General features: G+C 28.0%; 1 protein-coding gene and 1 non-coding gene across 9 annotated transcripts in view; both read right to left on the bottom strand.

The window, feature by feature from the left end:
- Slob (Slowpoke binding protein) overlaps positions 1-24,570 on the bottom strand; it is a 38,757-nt gene extending 14,187 nt beyond the window's left edge. Inside the window, exons 1-2 of one of the 8 annotated variants that reach the window (XM_067270939.1) lie at positions 24,532-24,570; positions 17,635-17,705 (exon numbers count right to left, since the gene is read on the bottom strand). Coding sequence is in view for 5 of the 8 variants with exons in the window: in XM_067270931.1 (XP_067127032.1) it covers positions 17,635-17,705; positions 22,305-22,346 (113 nt within the window). In the remaining 3 variants the exon portion in view is untranslated. Of the gene's footprint in view, positions 1-17,634; positions 17,706-22,086; positions 23,106-23,474; positions 23,502-24,531 lie in introns of those variants that run through there. The other 7 variants (XM_067270933.1, XM_067270932.1, XM_067270934.1 and 4 more) reach the window with 7 other exon arrangements.
- On the bottom strand, positions 22,925-23,006 carry TRNAS-UGA (transfer RNA serine (anticodon UGA)). Its single transcript has one exon. It is a non-coding gene; the product is annotated as a tRNA-Ser (tRNA).
- Positions 24,571-24,677: the final 107 nt, after the last annotated feature.

Here is a 24,677-nt window from a genome sequence, read left to right as displayed (position 1 = left end):
TTGTCACTTCTGCATGAAAGACTATTTCCAGTTCATGAAGGGTCAAAACAGATGCTTACCTTGTTGCAATTTGTCTGCCAAGGGCCTCTTAGACATACTCAATATAATTTGAGTCTGGGGAGCATGCTGATCCTTTCCTGCTTCCTAAAGCATGTGATCCACTAGCAGAGCTAAATAATGCCTGTCAGTAGGAATAACTCACTAATTGCTCCAGCATAAAGCATGACAATAGGTTAGACAATCTTGTTTCTGTACCTGGCCCATCAGACTGTCATTTCTGTTGATTTGCAGACTTGTATGTGCACAAATGCTTAGGCCAGTCCAATCATCAATCCATCTTTGTCATACTGTGATATTTCTTGCACAAATGTTGGATAAATTCTTGTACTTTGTTTTCTTCAGATGAGACTTGTTAATTGTATGACTGCAGAGCAAATCTGGACTCATTGGTAAAGAGAACTAGATTCCACTCATTATATTCCCAATCATGATGGTTTTCTACCAAGTTTCTGCAGGCTATATATTATCATGCAGTTAAAGGGGGACAAATCATTGGCCTATGGTGCATAAAGGCCACTTTGATGAAGGCAATTTCAAGTAGTTTGTTTGACCAGATATCTAGTGTCCTGTTGCCAGGTGAAGCTGGTGTTAGAGATCTGTAGCTCTCCTGATATGCACTTACAGTAGATAATGATCATTCCTTGTTGTTGTTTCTCTTGGATGTTCTTGACCTTGTCATCTTAAAACATTTCCTGTAAGCTGAAGCAGAACCACAGTCAAGAAATTACATTCTGCAACACTTCCATGACTTCTGCTACCACCCTCTGCATATGGCCAGCGTCCAGCCTTCGAATCGCTGTCCATGCTGTTGATTCAGGTAAATCATGCTGACAAGACATTGTTGAAAACAATTACTGTTTAAAACCAACAGATTTTTACCAGGAAAAGCAATTTGCAGTTGAACAAGGGAGGTCCTAGAGCATCATCATTTATACACAGATTGTTCATTTACATAATCTGTTGTCTCATATACTCATCTCCACACAGATATGCATCTCTCTCTCTGATGTCTGCATCATATTCCATTTGTAGTAGTATGATATCACATGATTAGCTTACAATACGTCATTGATGATCATTGATGACGTATTGTTCGTTGATTTCCTAATTGTTTTGACCAGTGTATATTATATTAATTATATTAAAAATAAACTTTATTACAGTATAATGCTTGCAAATGAATTGTCCAACAATCATGCTTTATGAGATTATTTAGTTGGTAAGTTCATCAACACTCACAGAAGCAGTGCTATGAATGATAATTATGCAACTTTTTAAAAAGTCATTGATTCAAATTTTCTGTCACCAATCTAAACAAGACTTTTAATATTTTAATTATTTTGCAATATTTTTTCTTATCTGTTGCTTGAAAATGTTTAGGAAATTCTGTGCTATCAAAAAGCAAAAACATAATCCAAGTTATCCTAAATTATATCACACAATTTATATATTACAAATATGTTGATAGAATAATAAACAAAGTTTATTTTTAACTAAAAATTACTTTTATATCACCAAACATCTAAATTATATCCATTAAATTTTTTAATATATATTCTTTTAATTTTTTATGAATATTTAACTCTATTTTTTACATAATTCAAAAGTAATAAATCACATGTATTATATTATAAACATCTTTATGTATAGAGAATTTCATAATGAAAACTAGTAATAAACTAATAAAACTATTAAGTTAATACAACATTTTAACATAGTAATGTTACTCAATATTAGCGAGGTTGAGGCCAAAGTTTTAAACGTGAAAACATATACGTCAGACATTCGGCGCTGCTTTCCTGTGAGCCTAGAAGTTTGACAATGGCCTTTGGAATGTCGAGCATGATTCCACTGGCTTTCCAAACACCGTTATCAAACTTCTAGGCTTACAGGAAAGCGGCGCACTTAAAACTTCAGCCTCAACCTTGCTATTATCTCTGAAATTATTTAAAATGATTCTTGGAAAGTTTTGCCAATTAAAAACTGTCAGGTTAAAACACCACCAAAAGCTGAAAAATAATATAACAACTCTCAAATACTTCCATATTTATTCCAGCAGGTACATTTATTGGAAAAAAATGAACATTTTTGATCATTTTCAGACACCTTCATCACGTTATTATATATTCCACAAAGAACTATCAATGAAATTCGCACCTTAAAATTCCAGCAGAGTAAAATATTTTACTTACAGTTAATGTTTTCACCCATCTGAAAAGTCCTCGAGCAGGGACAAATTTACCCATAAAGCTAACTAAGCTACAGCTTGCACCTCATTTTTTGGGTTTAGACGTTTACTTTAAAAATTAAATTGATTTGACTTGACTGACAACTCAAAGCAAGTTTACAATTGGGAGTTTTTTATTTAGATGAATCATTTTTTTAATTTGAGATAATGAAATTTTACCATTAATAAAAAAATGATAAGTTTAAAATTTTCAAAAGCACCGATCAATTAAATGCATGAAGTCCTTACTAGCTTCAAATTAGCTATGTAATTGGTTGTTTATACCTGCCAAATGAGTGACTTGTGTTTTCAGTTTCGGTGGAGATAATGTTTGCATTGCGTGTCATCTGTCATATCTGATAATGCATATGGGCCATATACTATGGCCTGGTCTGACCTGCTTTTTTTAAAAATAAAAATGTAAAATGTAAATCTTCAAAATTCAAATGTTTCTATTGCTGTTTTGATGCTACGTCTACTAAAAATTAACATCTTTATTGTTCTGAACTGCCAATAAATGGAACTATCTAGAATCTGTCCTTAAAAGTAAAACTTCCTTGCTTGAAGCATAAGGCAGCAATATAATAATGTAAATTATAAAACCAGATGACTGAATAGAGATACCCGAGTTTTGTTTGCTAAAGCTGATCAAAAGTATACAAAACTTCATTCCATACACTGGATACTCACTAAATCTAGTTGGCAAGAATGTTGCTTCAATGATATCAATTTCATTGCTGCCTATACCAAACATACACTTTTTCCCCTCTTCAAACAAACAACAGGACATGAAATTCATATATTCATCATTGATAAAATGCTTATCAGATTTTAGCTATAGAAATGAATTAGGACTCGCTGATGCTTTAGAAATAATACATATTGATATTGCCAAGAAGAAAAGCTGACGTAATTCAAGAAAAAATGGAAGAATTAGAATTTGTATTCATGTTGGAACTCTGAAATCATGTTTTAAAATAGTTTCACAAAACATTATGTGCTTTTGTTGGAGCACCTTAATTACTTGATTAATTAATTGTGCAAATTTGTGTACGTCGATGATTATTTATACCATAAAACTGAGAAATGCCTTTGATGATTAAGGAAAAAAAAAAGCAAAAGGTAAGTTTCCAGATGTATGCAGAAAAACAGGTATATAAAGACATAAGAGATGAACACCAGGAGCTAATAACTTGCTAATGCCAGGAGAAAAATTTCATACACAAAAGATTTTTCAATCTTATTTGATTTACACGAACTCTTAAAAAAAACTCATGTACGTCAAACAGGATACATTTACAAACGCACTCAAAGTTTTCATTCACATTGGATTTGCATGCCTGAGAGGAGGAATTGCATGCTGGCTTAACTGTAATGAAACAAACTTATTCCAAGGATGTTAACATTAACTTAATTGACTAACTGGTGCATTTTCATGCATACCATATTTCCATATATATAAGAGCACACTTTAATACACGAGATTGCTCTTCTAAATGAGGCAAAATTGGCACTATATTCCAAAAGTATCTAAAAACTTCTTTTTAATATTTTTATGATATTAGAAGCACTTTTACTTTTTCACTGTTATATATAACAGAGGGATAGTATGGCAATCAGTCAAGAAATGACCCCATGATTTTTATGTTTGGATTTAGGACACCTTGAAACATCAAGAAATGCAAAAAAATTCAGGGGTAATTCTATATATATGGATGTTAGTGTGTGTGGCACGATTTTGTTCACCCTGTTTGAAGCTTAATAACTCCTGAGCTTTATGTCAAAAATTTCTGAAATTTTGCAGGGAGGTTTGTTTATTAGGTGGATTGATGCTATTAAATTTTGGGGGCTAAAAGTTGAAGGGGTGGGGAGATAATGGAGGTCATGTGTATCTCCAGTAGGGTTGGACTTAATGATGATTTTACTTGTTATTAGCATTTACAATTGTTTTTTATAAAACTCATCCCTACCCTCAAAATTAAGCTTTTTGACATTTTATAATAATGGTTACCACAGAGCTGACTGAACAGTTATTGTATCACTACATTTACATATAATCCATGTTGACACAGCAGTGCAATGCTCTTGTAAGCCAAAACGTGCTGGCACACACAAGAACATGCTCTTATTTGTATGGAAATATGGTATGCAAAAAAAATTATTCACACACAAACATGTTTAACCATGAAAACCTGTACCAAATAATCTTTAGAGATAAAATTTAATTAGCTTTCCTTAATGTGGAATTTAGACACTTCTTAAGTTTAACATGCACAAACTGTACAAAAAACCAATACTTTTTGCAGTTAAAAAGACCTAAGAAAGAACTACATTCCACTATGCAACAAGAAAAGCTTTCGGATTTTGCCATTCTGTATATCAAAAAAGACAAACTTTGAAGTTTGTCATTACATAACATTATTAGTGATTTTGCACATCAAAAATTAAGAAAAGTTAAAAGTCGTCGATATTGTTAAACAACACTTACTTAGTATAATAATAAAATAATCCTTTTTTCAATTATAAATTTCTTATTTTAATTTAAACTATACTTTAAAAATATAACCTGGCAAAACAGGGCCCCCAGAAACATTGACAGTTTAGGACATCAACCGCTGTAAATCCAGTCCTGCTTTTAAGATGTTAGTTACAATAAAATATTTTGCAATTCTGGAATTCTAAAATGCAAGTTTCATTAACAGTTCATCCAATTTAATTGCACTTAAACTTATCAAACTATTTGATAAGAATATAACTTAATAAAATTTTATGTCTACAGGATAACAAAATATATTATAAATTAAGTTTTTCTGTGTTTTCATTACTTATTTAAACAAGTTACAAAATTTACAATCAGATCAAAAAGAATTACAATATATAAAATGCTCTTATATCAATATATATTCGGTAATCGAATTTAATTTTAATTAAAAACAATATATATTTTGAATATAATAATAACAGTGATTTATTAGAAATAAATACTTGACTATCATACTTAAATAGAATTCCAATTTTTATACATTTATTGAATATTCTATTAATGATAATTATTAAGGTAATATAAATAAATTCGTGTTATTATATTAGCTTATTCGTATCTTCAAATCTATAAAATTAAAAATTTTTTCCTCTTATCAAAGACAGAAGATTAATAATCTAAGTCTGATGGAAAGAATGCTAATTATTTTAGACTAATGCCTTGGAAGAGTTGAAGTAGAGATGCTGAAAACAAACTTGTGATCTTGTTTTATTAAATGATTCTGGGGATGTGATTGCTCCGTATGGATAAATCGATTAGCTAAACAAACACTCAAGTACTTAAAAAGGGATATTTTCTGGCATCTTATTAAATTAATGATTAACATTTATGAAATGTTTTTCATTCCATCATCAGACCTTTGTAGTTTAATGAACATTTGAATTGTAACGTTCTGAACTGGTTCATAATGCTGTGATTTTAGCTAATCAGTTTAATATATTATTAATTACTCACTGCCTAATAAATTAGTGTTTACTAAGAAATTCCTCGTCGATTTAATTAAAAAAGCTAAAGCTTTATACGTGCTACAGAAAAGGCACAGAACAAGCAAACTGTATGTAAACCACTATATAAAATATAAGTTAAACACAAGATAAATTTAATTTATTGTACATTTTATTTAATATTTATTAAAGATGAAAAATATCGCTCATATAAATAAATTATCATAAAATTTTTCATGCAATTAAGAGGGAAAAAATAGCAAAATATAAATGAAAGTGCATTCAATATTTCAAAACAGAAATTTAAAATGTAATATATCATGTAATACAGGATAATTTAATTATGTTTTTTCATACAATTTACATCGGTTAACGTTATAAAGAACAAAAGATTATCTCCCCCCCAAACAAAACTCCTACAGAAAACAATAGTCATTAAAAGTAATTTTAGACTTATATAGATTTTTAAAACTACAGTAGAGACTCGTAAATCGGAACCCCGGTAATCGGCACGATTTTCAGTCGGACTGTGTCGTGCTGAATCAAACGTTTTTGATACTAAATTTACTTCTAAAGTATAATTTTCATGTTTTTATATTCTTCAATATATTTATTTTGTTTGTACAAAATGCAGAAATAATTTTTAACGATATGATAACCTCGATTATTATTATAAAAATTTTCGTTAGGCTTAAAATCGACGAAAATTCAACACGAAGCGACACGCAACGGAGAAAAATTTGAACATCGGACAGGTTAATATATTTTTTTTCGTACATAAACCGTAATCGGAACAAATCCCTAATCTGAACAACCCCAGTCCCCAATTGATTCCGATTTTCGGTTCACTACTGTATTCTAAATCTAACTTTCAAAACTATAATCTATCCAATTAGAAAATTTACAAAAATTTCATTATAACTGCATCATACATAACAGAATTAGATACTCAAAAAGCAACCATTATTATTGTATATTTATTATATGATACCGGCAAAACCCGATTTTACGCCAAACTAGTTTAGAATTATTATTCAAGTATATTAATGGTTAAATATATTTATGGTTCAAATAAAATTAAAAGGCAATCAATTAGATAAACAATATTTATTCAAACATAGTCTACTTAATAACTATGGTAATTTATTAGAATAGGTTAGTGTGAATGTATGTCTCTTTAATTCAAATAAATAAATCTGGTAAGATTTATTTATTTAAAATAAACCAGATTTATTTATTCGGATTAAAGAGACATGCATTCACATTACTTATGTACAGCTACCACATCTGACATTGAGAAGAATAGGTTAGGTTAGGTTAGGTTAGAACGCGCGTCCCCACTGTTTCCTGTCTTCTGATTGCTGTACTCGGAGACGAGCCGCCACCTTCGATATGTAGGGTAACATTAACCCCGTTTTTTATAATTAAGTAGATTATGTTTGAATAAATATTGTTCATCTAATTGATTGCCTTTTAATTTTATTTTAACTATTAATATACTTGAATAATAATTCTAAACTAGTTTGGCCTGACACGCTTACGCCAAACTAGTTTGGCCTAGGCAAAACCAGTTTGGCGTAAAATCGGGTTTTGCCAGTAACATATATACTGTGAAGAGTCTATCAGAAAGTTATTTTAAAGATTAGATTAAGTGTGGTACTTTCAATTTGCAGCTAATTATTGCTTACTTCTACAGCAGGAGTCTCCAACCTTCAGTTTGAGAGCCAAATACAGTCACACAAACCATATTTTCCAGCCTACATAGTTTATCATCATAAACTTTTGTAAACTCAACTAAATAATAAACTTTGCTGCAAATGATTTTTTAAAAACCTATTTAAAGAAGGAAGTTTGTTAAATTTTTACAAATCTCCTCTGGAAGAGAATTTCGAAAGTCTTAAGTTTGCACAGGGAATATTTTGTATTTTTGCTCCATGTACCTTTTCAAAAATGAAATGCAGTTTGCAGTATATAAAATCAAGATATACATCATTATCATCCAATGAACATCTAAAGGAGATTTTAATTCATCGGGTGCCACAAAATTTATCCCCAATTTTGATGATGATCTTTCAAAAAAGCAATTGCAAATTTCTCATTGATTTATGTCTATTGTTATTCAGAAAAACTTAATTACTTATGCGTGCAAAAAGTAATTAAAAACAAAATGAAAACGCTTATTATTTGTAAGAAAATTTACCAAGTAAATATCATGTGATTAATATTGTAAATCTAAAATGACAAATAATATATTGCAACATAATTACAATGAAATTAAAATATAGTACAGTAGACCCCCTATAACACGGTAGATGCGTTCCGTGTTATATGAATTCTGTGTTGTACGAGTCACTTAAATACATGAGCCAATCACAGCCCGGACGTGTGCAGTTTAGGGGCTATGGCTGTTTGAAAGATTTTCTTCCATAAAATTAATCAGTTTTTGACTAATTTGACTCAACATTTCCAAATCACGTATAATTTTTTGGAAATAATCCATATAAACTATGCTATAAACAAAAAATTGTAGGATTACTTACCTAGTGTGCACCGTTCGACGACGCCATTGCTTAAGTTTGTTTTTGTTGCGGAGCTGCTCGTCGAACGGTGGGTGCATGTTTCCTGATAAGTTATTTTTTTGTGAAAAATTTGCTGAAGTTTGGAGACATCATTAATCTATATATATAATCAAGACAAGTTGATAATAATAATAATAATCAGCGCAGAGCCCAAATGGTAAGGGGTTGAAAGTTGAAATTTGGTACACAGTTAGGGTACGTCACGAGAACGCACACTAAGAAGGGATTTTTTGAAATTCCTCCCCACAGGGGAGAGGGCCAGGATTAAGTCTTAACACTTCAATCAACGAGGAAAGTGTTACGTAACAATGGAAGTATTAAGAGAAAGCGACGTGCAAGACGCAGATGCAGTTTTTTCCGTTTTTGCGGGAAATCAAACATATTTTTAGACCTATCTAAAAATTCTGTAATTAGTCTGGAAACAGGGAGGACCCAATTCCTGCATTCTGTGAAAACAAATAAGGTTGACTATAACGTAATAATCTTAATGTTCGCTAAAACAGTTAGGAGTTGAAATTTGGTACACAGTTTGGTACTTAAATCTGGTACCCTAAGTGTTAAGTAACAATGGAAGTGTTAAGTAACAATGGAGAACAAGAGAAAGCGACGTGCAAGATTTATGGGCTCTGGAAAAAAAAAAAAAAAGAAAAAAGAGAAAGAGTAATACGTTAGAACACATTCAGTTTTCAAATTTAAACAGATTAGTTCGGTTTTTCTTTAGAACATTCGATGAAAATCAAACGATAAAATCAGAACACGTTGTGAAAATCGAACAATATTAGAATATTCGATTTTCAAATTTGACCTTTCTTTAGAAATATTTAGTTTGTTGATGAAATTACTCTTTTTCTTCTGTGACTATAATATAATAATCTTAATCTTTGCTATTGTTACTTTTGCACGAGCAACGCCGGGCCTATCTGCTAGTAAAAATATAATTTTTATGGCTGTTAAATAATAAATGGTTTTTAGTAGGTCCGCTGCTCATTTAAACTCAACAGTTTGTGCAATGTCCGCTATTGGTCCAGATTCGACCAATCCTGGCATGACACGAGTTGGCGATGACGTTTTACTGTGTTATACGAGTCTCTTTTAGCGTGTTATACGAATCCATGTTACATGAACCCATGTTATAGGGGGGTCTACTGTAATGCAAACATTAATGAAATTCTACTTTTGCAGTAAGCAAATGACAAGAATGTCTTTCTAATTAAAAAGAAAATAGTTTGATTAAGCAAATTTAAAGATCTTGTAATGGTAATTTTTGTTATCATACATTAAATCCACAATTTTCAGAATAAAGTATATATAATTTTTTAAATTTCATAAGTATGAAACTTACGGACAAAATATACAGTTAAACTATTATATAATACATTTAAATACAGTATGTATCAATATAAATACAAATACTTCTTGTAATGTACTGTACTTTATATAATGTTAAAAAATTTCATTCAAAAACTTAAAAATTAGCTTAATTTGCACTTTATTGTAACAGACATTAAAAAACTAAAGCATGCTATAAAAATAAAAAGAAAAACAAAATTTTATATATACTTCAGGTTCCTATTAAAGTAATGATCTTAAAATCATTTATTAGAACTATTATACATTTAACTATTATAATACATTTATAAAAATTTCAAAATATTTAAATTTTGTTCTTTTAATGGTGAGTAAAAAAATACAGAAAATAAAAATCATATCTTAAGATTTTAAATCATCTTCAACTGATAAAGATAATACATATACTATAACAATGATTTTCTGATGCTTCAATAGAAATGAGATGAAATAGAAATCAAGATTTATCTAAGAGATCGGTCTTGGATTTATCTTGATTTAAAATGAAAAATTTTTCTAAATATATATTACAATACATTATATTTATATTTCATGAATTTATTATTTAAAATGCTTTCTATCTTACTCTTTATATATGCATATGGCAATATAACGAGCAAACATGTTGCACATTTGCCTACCAATCTATCAACAATTGCATAGTATTATTATTCACTAAACAACAAATAGTCTATTGATAATCTATACATATATAATAGAGATGGTTGTTGATGTTGATGATGATGATGATGATGATGATGATGACGATGATGATGACGACAATGATGACGACGACCTCAGAGCCCAAACGGTTAGGAGTTGAAAGTTGAAATTTGGAGCACAGTTAGGGTACGTCATGAGAACGTACACTAAGAAGGGATTTTTTGAAATTCCCCTCCCCCGCGGGAAAGAGGGACAGGATTAAGGCTTACTGTGAAGAACTCTGCTTCCATTATACTATTTTAGATGCGGTTTTTATTTTTGATTGTGTTTTAATAGGATATGTCACAAAAATGTACCAGTACACTAAGAAGGAATTTTTCAAAATTCCCCCACAGGAGAGGTTGTTAATGCTTCCCCCACAGGTGGAAGTGTTCACAATGGAAGTGTTAAGAGAAAGCGACGTGCAAGATTTGCAGGCACAGATGCAGTTTTTTGCAGGAAATTGAACATATTTTTAGACACATCTAAAAATTCTCTAGTCTGGAAACAGGAAGACCTAATTCTCGCATTCTGTGAAAATGGGTAAGATTGGCTATAATGCAATAATCTTAATCTTCGCTATTGTTACTTTTTGCCCTAGCAACGCCGGTCTTATCTTCTAGTAATAATATAATATAAGAAATTTAAATACGTTGAAAAATATCATAATATAATCATAAAAAGTAGTTTTGAAATTTTAATCATGAATTTAATATTTTAAAAATTATTTTAATACACTGAATAAGAGGAAGAATATTTATGTCAATGCAATTCCATCTTACTGTTGTTCTTTTCAACAATCACTTTATAAGCAATAACATTTGTATATATCACTGTTATAGAAGATCATGTTGCTTACAAACTTCCTAATTAAAGTTGTTATATATTTTTTTTAAATTAATACTTAAATATATGAATAAATATAGCAAAAGATGTTGAACATACTCGAATAGAGAAGTATTGATGAATAGTTATAAAGTCTTTATATCTATCTATTTTTCACTTATAACCAAAGCCAAATAAATGACCAACATGAAGGATTGGGCTGTTTTTAAAATATCCCGATTCATTACAGCAATCGTTTGACTTATTTTTCACTTATAACTCTTGATAATCTATACATATATAATGATTTTACCAATACCAAATGATTTTTCATTTGTAATAGGTTTCAATATATTTTTACTAGCATATTCATATTGCATAATTAAATAAATTGGGATGTAATAATTTATTAATCACAGACAATTCAGCAAAATATTTATTGCAGATATGTTTTTGATTTATTGGAGATTTGTTGGAGATTTATTGGAGATATGGATTGGAGATTGGAGAAGGGATGATTTATATGAAAAACTAAATTGAAATTAATCAAAAAATACTAATTCTCCAATTACAATATACTGGCAACTAATTTAAAATCCTCAAATGCAAAACTTGAACAGTAACAATCAAATGAAGTTAAATTCTAATGTTATAATATTGTAACACAATATCATCAAGACAAGACAATTTTCAACATTGAAAAATCCAGACAAGATATTTCAATATTGCAAATCCCTACATGGCAAAGCATAATAATATAAAATTCTGACAATAATTTAATTTAGATTTTTTTTTTATCTAGTCATGATAATTTGAAATTATATATGAAAATTATCATTTGAAACAGTATAGTATTTTAAAATACAGATATAAATATTTAAACACAGATATAATACCTTTTATTTATTACCTTTACTGAAATTTTTCATCCATTTTCATTATTGTAAAATGCCACTTTATTTTCAGAGTGTAATTGATTGTCATGAATAAATTTGACATCGAAGGATGGACAAGCAGGAATGAGATTCATCTTTAACAGGGAGTTTGGAAAGGCAGTCGAAGGAAGTTGGAGATACAATGAAAGGATCATTTTAGCTAAGATACGAGCAGAATCCAGAAATTTGATGTTGATACAAGTCTATATATCAACCACAAGCTACAAGGACAAAGACATAGAAGAAGTATATGAGCAAATTGAAGAAGTTATAATGAAATCCCAGATAATGAGAATATGATCATCATGGGAGAGTGGAACACAATTGTAAGAGAAGGCAAGGAAGACAATATCGTTGGTAACTTTGGATTAGGTAGAAGAAACACCAGGGGAACCAGACTAGTAGAGTTTTGCTAAAGTCATGATCTCATTGTATCCAATCCCTTGTTCAAGCAGCCAAAGAGAAGAAGATATACTTGGACTAAACTGGGAGACATGAAATGGTTCCAAATTGATTACATCCTTGTGCAACAGAGGTACAGAAACCAAGTGAAAGTGAGCAACAGTTACCCTGGTGCAGATGTTGACTCAGACCACAATCTGGTATTAATGAAGAGCCACCTATACCTTAAGAACAAAATGGTAAAACCATACAGAAGATGGAACATACAAAAATTAAGAAAAGACACCAATGCTCAGAAGGAATTCAGGCAAACAGTAATACATGAGTTGACAAACTTACATAAGGTAACAAATAATAATATAGATTCCAAATGGGATAATATCAAAACAGAAATCATGAAAACTGCAGATAAATATATTGGTAAAGAAAGCAAAATAGTTTACAAACCATGGATTACAGCAGAAATACTGGAAATGATGAAGTAGAGAAGGCTTTACAAAATAGCACACAACTAGGAAAACTACAGAAGATACAGGAACTTAATTAACAGAAAAACGAAAAAAGCAAAGGAAGAATGGACCAACATAGCATGTAAGAAAATAGACGAGAATATGAAAAAAGGAAATATGGAAAAGATGTACAGGCAGGTGAAGAGAGAGATAAAATATCCTATGAGCATTATACTGGGAGTTGGAGAAAAACTTTTAGAAACAGAAAACTAAGAAAGGAACAAAGAAAAAAAATTATACTCAAAAGAAATATCAGAAATAACAAAACGGAAAGGTAACAGCATAGCAAAGTGAAAGTATATGTTGTTCCATTACTTGATGAGAGGGAGGAGTGAATAAAGTCTATGTAGGAGCTTTGAAAAGATCACTACAAACTAAGAAAATGGAGCATAGAAGTGATTTCATTTCAGAAGAGGAAAAAATCATGCTGAGTCAAAAAGTCCTTAATAAGGAAAAAAACTAACATAGGAAAGCCCAAAAATATAAGAAATAAGAGATTTTGGAGAGAGCATGAATACATGAAAGGCATTTAAGAGGGAAAGTAATTAATGGCAAAGAATTTGAAACATTCCCAAAGGCTTGGAAATGGTTCATAAAAGTATATTTTTATAAACCATTTCCAAGCATTTAATAAAGTATATTTTTTTTATGGTGTTAGGAACCTATTTTTTATAGGGACTTTTGTAAGAAATGAAAGAAGCAATTCATTTTCCATGATCTTATCATTATTTTATAGCTATCATTGCTTGTTGATGTGAAAACACAGTTCTTGCAGGGAGAGTATGAAATGAGAATGGAAGATTCAAGTAATTTTCTTATTAGGATGGGATAGTTAAGAGTGGGTGTCAATGATTTTATATTGTACAACATCCAGCATTCCTGATGACATATAAACAAATTTAGGTGACTTAGCTACCAAGCTGATTAACTTGTGTCTATCTGACATTCGGCCTGCTTGGAGAAACTAATATTAAATAGCATGTCTATTAAAACATGGTATTTAATATATTTTTAATATTTGGCAATAATCATCAGGCACTTTAATAATCATTAAAACATTTAAACATTTAATATAATATTTATTTTCATTATGTATACAAAAATATTTGTAAAGAAAAAAGAATAAGAATGAAAAGTTTATAAATCATACTCAATGAATGAAGGAATTTATTTTTAAGCGAATGTATACTTAGAAATGAAAAAAAATAACCAAGAAAATTTTTAATCAATATATAATTGATTATAAATTTTTTAATATATGCTTTTGTAACATTTTTCATAAAATATATAGGCTACTTGTAGAATTTATTAAGTTAAATTGATATAATCATATCTTCATGAATCAAATAAAATAAAATAAAAACAAAACCTTTGAATACCAGTAACAGAACTTTAACGAAAACTTTGAACGTTTTCAGCCTTCACCAAGGCCTGCCTCTGGTTTTTTAATGAAAAAGAACTCCAAAATGGAATGTTAGAAGGATAATATTTGAAAAATCAATTTTTAAAATTTCGAATACATCACAATGTAAGCCAAATTCATACATCTTCATGGATGCAATAAGCAGAAAAAAAATGACAGAGATAACAATAAAACAAACTAATATATCAAACATAATGTTGAATAATATGAAATTTAAAAATATATGTATTATCTCTTCTATTTATATCATAATCCACAAACGACACTTCCATTATTGTATAAATATTTGTTTTTGTATTTATAAATAACTATAAAAAGTTTCGTAAATACAGCACTTTTATGAGAGAGACGATTCTTCTAAAATTAAAAAATTTATTTTTAAAAAGTTAGTTAAAATATTATACACTAAGAAATAAATATTAACTCAAGGAATAAAATATTAGCAAGGTTGAGGCCAAAGTTTTAAATGCGAAAACGTGTATGTCGGATGTTCGGCTCCGCTTTTCTGTAAGCCTAGAAGTTTGACAATGGTGTTTGGAAAGTCAGTGGAATCATGCTCGACATTCCAAATGCCATTGTCAAACTTCTAGGCTTACAGGAAAGCGGCGCCGAACGTCCGAACAGCCGAAGTTTTAAATGCGAACGTACACGTTTTCGCATTTAAAACTTCGGCCTCAACCTCGCTATTAAAAAAGACAATAATGTTTGGCATCATTATTTTTAAAAATATTTGAACATTTTCAAAGATAAGTTGTTTTGAATTCTTGCTGTTTTAAATCATGCATTTATAATTGATAAAGTTTTTAAAATCTAGAAATGGAAAAATTTCTATGTGATAACAATTAACATAGATTATAAACAAAATGGCCATTTTTTGTAATCTAAGGCAGAATTGAGAGCTATATTAGATAAAATATTAGAGATTTATGTATATATTAGCCCAGAATAACTAAAATTCATTAATAAAACTTGTATAAAATCATATACGTGTTAATATTGTGAAAATTCAGCTCTTGAGGAACTTTTAACAAGTAACACTGAATGAGTGCCAAGAATAATTTTTTACTGATAAGAGATCTTTTTAAATTCAATGTTTATTTTAAAATTAAAAATCTAGAATTATAAAAACATAGCAGACAGACAATGACTAATTTAAATTCATTTTAATTACAAAAAATGTAATGTCTGTTACTTTAAATCATTTAGTAAATAAAATATTTTTTGGGACTTCATTCCATCATCAAATCTGTATACATTTGAAATGAAAAAAAAATGATAAAAATATTCATTTGAGCTTTTAATGAAATTTGAAACAGGACTGGCTTAAATTGAAGAAAAGGAACAAATATACAAAGTAAATAAATTTTACTTTTATTGTTATTTCTAAAATTAATATCAAAAAACATCTTAAATCCAGTAAAAATAAAAATGCTTATTAATAGAACAAATATATTCAACCATGTTCAATGGCAATCTTTACATTCTAGAATGGAATTTAATAACATCAAATCTTCTTTATAATATTTTCTAACAATTCTCCAGTAGCTTATCATCTTGATAATGACAAACATTTTTGATCCTTCAGCTGGATCTTCTTCAGGTTGAACATAAATGCTGTGTTTTAAGAAATGTTCTGTTAATCAAATACATATCTAGATAAAAGTTTGACCTGATAAAAGGATCGAAAATGTGTCGTTATCAAGATAATAAGCTACTGGAGAATTATTTAAAAGGTACTACAAAGAAGATTTGGTGCTATACTTCCATTCAAGTATTAATAAGTGTGAGTAGGAATTTAATAAACAGAACACACAACCAAATCAAAACCAGCAACCATGTAATTAATAAATAAAGAAACAGTTACTAATGTTTTCATCTATTTAAAATAGACATTATCAGGCACATAACACAGAACAAATGACTACATTAAAATCCTATTTTAACATAATTTGATTAAGGATTTTAACGTAGCTAAACAGTGGCATAGCTAGGATTCTCTGGTGTGGAACCAGATTTGTGGACCCCTGAAAAAATTTTTTGGGTCTTTTTTCGTGATTTTGGGGCCCCCATGGGCCTATCGTTTTCCAGGGGCCCAGTGCAGACCGCACCTACCGCACCCCCTAGCTACGCCACTGTAGCTAAAACTGGTTTCGTTGTGTGTGTTTATCCTATCCCAGTTTTGAAAAGTTACAGAACAGGAAGCACATTTGAAATTAAAAACTTTCAAAAATTACAAATTTAAATAGCAAGTTATTTCTAAGCAGGCAAATCTGTTTTGTTTGTTAAATTTAAGCTCATCCATTTTTGAATTACATTTAAATGCTCAAACAAATATTTCTATAGTTCTTGTTCATTTTGAATACATGGAGCAGTGGTTCTTAACCTTTCCAACTTGTGAGACGAAGGTTCCTTCGTTTCACAAGTTGGAAAGGTTAAGAACCACTCATATACATTTATTGAGAACCACTAAGGTTAAGAACCATTCATATACATTTTATTACGTGGAGCATTAGCATCAATAAATTCAAAAATCAGTAAGCAATTCCCTGTTTTCTATTATCATAAAACAATGAAGCAACAAAATAATAAATTTCATTGTACTGAACAAAATAGTAAACATGGAATTTACTAAGAATAAACTAATGTTGTTGTATCATACATTGGAATAAATTTGCAATAAAAACTTTAAAATCCAGATATTCTACAGAATGCAGGTTGAGAACAACAGGCATAGATGATCTACTAACGAGACAAGAAAGTTCCAAAAATACATTTTATTCATTAATAAATGTTGACTCCTATACTTAATATAGCATTTTTATGGTTTTCTATAATTTGTTTTTGTCATCTCAAATCATTACTGTATTTGCTTTCCAATTTTATTTCAGTTTGTTGTATTTATAGACATAATAAAAACATTTCCTAAATATTTATAATAAAAAAAAAACTTTATATATACACGAGTTTCTCGTGTTCGTACTAAAATCTGTCGATTCTACAGTAATAAATTCTAATATATTATTTCTTTTATGAAGAATAGATTCAAATAAATTTAGAAATATTTTTAATACATAGACATTAAACCTCATTACTTTTTTAGAATCCTGAAGTATATTAGATTATCATACATATAACTTACCTGCAGCGAAGAAAAAGCCAAACTACTATGGATGCCAGTGTGACTGCTACCAGTCCACCTATTATTGCTATCTGCATAATAAATAAATAAGTAACTTTTGGGAAAAAAATATATTGGATAAAAAAGGAGTATTATTAAAATCAATGCATTTAAATTAAAAACTGAAAACCTAAATTAAATGCAAAAAAGAAATGCTATAATAAACATTCACAAGCAAGAGATAAATATATGCACTATTACATGCAACATTTAATATCAACATTAGATTACATACAATATGTAAAATGTTTATAAGCAGATAATAATTTCAAGTATAAAAATGAAAAAGTAAAATAAAAATTATTACACTTTAAATATATTCAATTTTTAAATTCCGCATAAGCATAAAAAACAAATGTTTTAATAAATCAGAGGCAAATAATACAGAGTTTGTAATTTTCCTCACAATAAATTGTTAAACTTTTATTTTTTTAAATTTAAAATTTGAATATATATACTGTATATACACATTTCGGTCTTGATGTTCTGGAAATTTTCCTATCATAATAACATCATTGTTTTATAGTTGTTTTATTTGTTTATAAATAACAATTTTATAAACAAAAAATTATTTATAATAAAATCTGTTTAAAGTTTTGTATTACCATATTTTTGAGGTATATATTTAATATTTAAATGACAATCATTTAATTTGAATATGTCATATAAAAAAAATTGTTGTTATACCGTACCAAATAAATTATTCTTTTAAAAATTCGATGCTAATCCACTGTCTAAAAAATTTATAATTTTTCATGTTTAATGCTATATATTAATAAGGTCTTTAACTATTTTATTAATTCCAGATCATAAATAGAGGAACTAAAAAAAGAGAGTAAGTTCTGAATTTTCTATGAACCTGGAATAAGAAACTCTTACTTACTGTAAAGTGATAAAAATAATTAAATCTTGATTTAACATAAAAAATACATTTTCCATAAAATAACTAAAAATACAAAAAAATTCAGTAGAAATTCCTATTAAATTATCTCAGTACATCAATGAAATGACACTTTTAAACATAAATATTCAAAATATCTCTGTTTGAATAGCTCATAAAGCTTTTAATAAAGAGTTCAGAAATAATATATTTAGTAAATATAAATTATCTTACATTAAATAAATTATTTAAAAAATGAAAAATTAAATATGTTTTGAATAAAATCCCAAATTCAGATGTAAAAATCAAGACAATTGGATCTTTAAATTTATAATAAATTAATAAACAATTATATTTAACAGATATTAACTATTTAAATTCCAGTACAACATTCAAAAATGAACACCAAACATTTTTACAGTTACTGATATATTATAGAAATCTCGTGACCTTTATCTGTGATTTAAAATACATCTTAAATCACTAAATCAATTTTTGACTGATGTTTTGTTTTTAAAAAGATAAATTATAGCAATAAAAATTTTGATTAATGAATATCTACATTATAAATTTGTTATAAGCTATATATAGAATGTGCTATATATTGAACATAGTTTTAGAGTCCCTGTAAAAGAGACTTATCTGCAACTATCCTATGTTTTAGAATGAAGCATTTTTAATAAATTCATAAGATCTCTATGTACAGTTTTTAACTGTTTAAAATAAACAAAAAGATTTTTCTATAAAATTATTATAAATAAAACTTTATCAACCCATATGCAATACTTTTATAATATTTTGATACTATTTTAATACATAAACCCTCTTTTTTATACATAATTTTAATTACTGAGAATAATGTAATAATAAAATGTAACAATAAACAAATGAAATGAGAGGTGTCTTGACAGATATTTAAGATATTTTTGGAAATATTAACATCAATTTATTATTTTCTTTGTTCATTTTTATTGAAAGATTATTTATAATAATTTCTTATAACATTAAAAAAGTAAAACAGACACATTCATTTCTTTCTAATTTATCATCGATTGAAGTATAACCTATTGCTAAAATATCTAAAGAAATTAATTGAAATATAATCTTTATTTAATAAATTAAACAGAAATTAAATCTTATGAAGTAAATAATATTTTATAATTATTAAAATCTATTATATAATATTTCTCAAATACAAAAATAAAATTGAAGAATAAGTAAATATTTTAATACCTTCAATTTTTTTAATATAAAGTATAAACAAATAATCTTTATGGTTAATGTTACCTATGGTTCCAAGATGGCAGCTTGTCTGATTCCAGCAAGGAAACAGTGGGGATGCATGTTCTAACCTATTCTAATAATTTTGTTGGTAATAATTATGGTAATTTATTAGAACAGATTAGGTTAGGTTAGAACGTGCATCCCCACCATTTCCCTTCTTCTATTTGGCTGGAATCAGAGACGAGCCACCATCTTGGAACCATAGGTAACATTAACCGTATTTTTTAAATTTACATTTATGATTTTCGTTATTCATATAAAAGATAATGTTTTTATCGGCAGATTGGATAATTATTTTAATAAAAATGCTAAACTCATATTACTTTCAACTAATGAAACATGCATGAATTTCCTGGCATAAAAACTAAATGAACGTATTTAGTAATAGACTAAACTTGTTATTATTTTGTATTATTAAAATTTATATTGAAACTATAATTCCTTATTAACAATTAATAACACAAATTCTCTTCTAGAAATCAAAATGTTTTTATTGTTAAACATGTTTATATCATTCTCTAGATCTAAAAAATTTTTTAATATTTTTACAATATGATTTTTATGTTAATTTCCACATTTTAATTTCTTATAAAACATTTTAAAATTATTTCTTACATTAAGCTTACGAATTTTTATATTCTAAATCATCATTATCAAATTATTTTCATACATTTTTCATCTTAGAACTTATGGTAAAAAGTAAATTTTATATATAAGTTTTGGTAATAACAAAGAAAACAACAGTACTAATGTATAAAGAACTGTTTAAATTAAATATTAAATGTAATTACTCCGAAATTAAGAACAAATAAAAATTGTTGCTGGTTATATCCAGATTTGAATTAATATTTCAAATATTTCATCAACAAATCAGTATTCGTGTAATTGTATCAATGCGACAGTGTATTACTCTGACACAAAAACATTGGAAAATATTAATGTGTAACAAACCTTCTAATAAAAAGTTTTCAAGTTAGCATTTATAATGATTATTATATATATAAAATATACATAAATTTCAATGTTTTTATAACTTTTAAATATGAATTTTTATAATAATTTTGCACAATGTACAGTACCATACCATTCTGTTATGAAAACTGTTCTGCAAAAGAATATCATAAATTATCAAATTACAAATAACAGCATCATTCTAGCATTATATATATACATAACAGATATAGATAGGAGTAATAATGCAAAATTTAACAGTAACACTTTTATTATCACTTGGCTTTATGAAGGATTGGGAAGCTAAATGATAGTAAAAATATCAAAAACATGATACTGATTCATATGTCCAGGTGCAAATTTAAACAAAAGCAGTAAGCTGTTTATAATATTCTTAATTTATATTCCATAAACCTTCAAAATTTTAAAGTCGAACAATCATAAATTTACATTTTAATGTTATTTGGGATCTAATATGAAACGATGATAACCTTTTCATATCGTGAATTTAGATTTCAAATAAAATTAAATTTTTTCTCTATAATAGTATAAACTTTAACAATAGTTATAATTAGAATTAAAACAGATATAATACAGTGATGGTTATCAAGTAAATGTACGGTACATTTCTATGCTATTTTAATTATTCTGATTATTCAAATGTGCGTATCACTTATCCCCAAGAGATAAATAAAATCAGAAACTTTATAATCATTCTCGTACATAAAAGAAATAAGCTATTTATAAAATGCTTTTAACTTTGAATAAATAGATTTTCAACAAAAGAAGCAAATTCTCAAAAAAAAAACAAAAAAACACTTAAAAATTCCAAACGACCATATTTTATTTTGCCAACCATCGTATAACGTTAAACGATTAAAAAAGATTGCATTTCATTCAATTAATTCTTCTAATTGGCATTCCTACAGTGGCCTGTTATACCTTCAAGGGATCCACAAATTTGAATTGGGAGGCTTCGCATTCGATTTTTTTCGCCGAGGGAAAATATTTTCTTACAAAAGATCAGTTTGTGGCCCCTGTCGAATGGCGAAATCACCCATAGGATAATGCGCCAGTGGACAATTACTAAACATTTGTTTACATTCTACACCACCAACATCTTATTCTCTTTCCTACATTAATTTTATACGTTATTAATGCAAGAAATCAAGTAATGTCTTCTCTATTTTTAAACACACAGTTAAAAGCTAAAAATATATAATTTAATCAGAATTCTGAACAGATTAAATTATGATGATTTGATTTTACCTATTATCTATTAAAAAACATATAATTACCCAAAACATGTGTTCTGTTTTAAAGTAGATGTTACTTTCAGTTAATTTGTTTATGCATTTGTATACATGACAATTAACTAAAAGTAACACCTACTCCACAAGCTACATACTGATGCATTGTCTGATAATCTTCATAAAACTACAGTATATGAACTATAGGCATGGGTTAACTGTATACAGAAACCTGACCGTCCTGAGAATGATTTTAAGCCACTTACCCAGTAATAATGATCAAAAAACGTCTTAAACTCATTGTCCATCGCCTTCTTTCCTACTCGACCATGTATATAGGACGATGACAACGGTTCATACGTTAAGTTTATTAAAGCAATTAATATATTTACCCATTACCCTTTTAATTACTGACAGATCATGGCTTAGAAAACGAAATAAAACCAATCGAACGGAACGTGTTCACGAATATTAACGAAGTAACCTTGCCAAACTTTAACTAAACTCATGACGTCAATTTCACACGTCAATTTCTACTACACTAGCACATGCGTTATGATCACTTCCGTTTCCTGCATACAAAAAAAATGTATATATTTATATGTAATATATCTGTATATATCGCCTCGATTTCCTTATATTATTGATTTAAATGCATATTAAGTCGTTTAAATACGCTTTATACGTACATCTTTCGTAAAATTAAATATATGCATATGGCCTATTTATTTATATATATGGAGTATATATTATTATTCGGCGTCGAGTTTATGGAAGGCGAATGCTACGGTTGATTTTTTTAATGGTGTAGCTCGGTTAGGTTGTAAGGTACGTGGGTGACCTTTATTGACCTTTGACACAGTTACCCCGCGAAAAAAAAATGGTGCGCAGTCGACAGGATTCGAACCTGTGCGGGAATATCCCAATGGATTTCAAGTCCATCGCCTTAACCGCTCGGCCACGACTGCTTATGCATTAATAACCTTTCATATTCTTATATAACGAGAGCGTAAGCGATTAAATAACAAAGTGGTGGTTCGGAAAAATATAATTAATGGCCGAGTTAGAAGGCGCGTGAAATAATACGAAACTTTCGTCCCAACACTATTTTCGAAAAGCAATGTGTTGTAAAGCAGCGTGCATAACGATGTACGTCATACAACGCCATCTATTAACAATTTATCGATTAATAATTTTTTTGATTACGTAAATTTATTTACGTTTTAATAATATTAATTAACAATTTTATCCGAAGATACGTATTCGAATCGAATTTCAGAATATTAAGAGATATTTTTAATCGATAATCGAACAAAATTGAAATAATTTACGATAATTCTATTTAACACGTAATCGCCATTATTAATTATTTAACTGTGTTTTTAAAATTAAAATTATGCTTAAAATTAAAATTCGATAAAATTAACGTAACTTACATATAATCGTATGCACATATCGAAAAAATAAAGGAACGCTCCATCCGAGTAATACAATAACAACAAGAAAAAAGAAAAAAAAACCTTGAATTATTTAAATTTTATTTTAAAAATACTCATGTCGGAAATACGATAGATATCTGCATTAAAAAAATAGGAAAGTATCGTAAAAGTTTCGAATGAAATGATTCATACAGCCGCTCTTAACGTTGTTTTTCTGTTACTCTTATCTTGTCGTATTTCTTGCGATAAAATATTTTTATTTGTCTACAAGAATAGATAAAAATTTAATTATACGTGTCTTCTTTTAGGGCATTATATATTAGTTAAATTGCAATAATCTAGATTTATTTTATAAACGATTGATTTTCCAATCGATAGCTCTCGAACCCTTATATAAATATCGCTTCTCATACGTAATTAATCGATTATTTTGCAAAATTTTTGATTAAAGTAAGCAATATTAATCGATTATGTTCTCCGGCATGTAAAAATATTCATTTTTTTCTATACAAAAATAATATATAATTAAATGACTATTAAAAAATTAACGTGAAAATTTCTTCGTAATATAAAACTAGAAATATTGTTTTTTAAATAAAATTTAATTTTGTTAATTAAATCTGTTTAATTTCTATCTAATTACATTATTTTTGTGCGCAATAGTCAAAAAAATTCTAATGATTGCGCATCACAATTATTAATTTATTATACTGTTAAGAACAATCAATCAGAGAATATTTTACAGAATATTTCGAATGCAATAAATGTTTAAACATAAATTAAGCGTAAATTATTAAAGATCGATTATTAATTTGACTTGATAACAGAAATAAGACTAAAAAAAAATCCTTTTTAAAAATTAATAAATTTAAAAAAAAATTATTTCTATATCATTCAACAGATGGCACCACATAAGATAATTTTTGTTTAAAAAATTTAAAAACGTATTTAAATTTAAAAATCGTAAAGAGTTTTAATTCCCGTAATATAACATAATAAATTATAAAATTTTCAATTCTTACACTTAATAATATTTAAATTTGATATTAAATACTTAATGTAAGTAAATAATCAAGACTAAGTCTTATTTAAGTATCGTATTTAAACGTTAAAATCTTTATTTAAACGTCATTTTGACGTAATAATTTTTCATAGACATCGATTCGAAATTTGAAATTTCAAATTGTGACGAGTTCGAAA

Source organism: Centruroides vittatus, unplaced genomic scaffold (genome assembly GCF_030686945.1).
Source record: "Centruroides vittatus isolate TY-2023 unplaced genomic scaffold, ASM3068694v2 contig_388, whole genome shotgun sequence".
Classification (NCBI taxonomy): domain Eukaryota; kingdom Metazoa; phylum Arthropoda; class Arachnida; order Scorpiones; family Buthidae; genus Centruroides; species Centruroides vittatus.
This window is presented reverse-complemented; position numbering and strand designations above follow the sequence as displayed.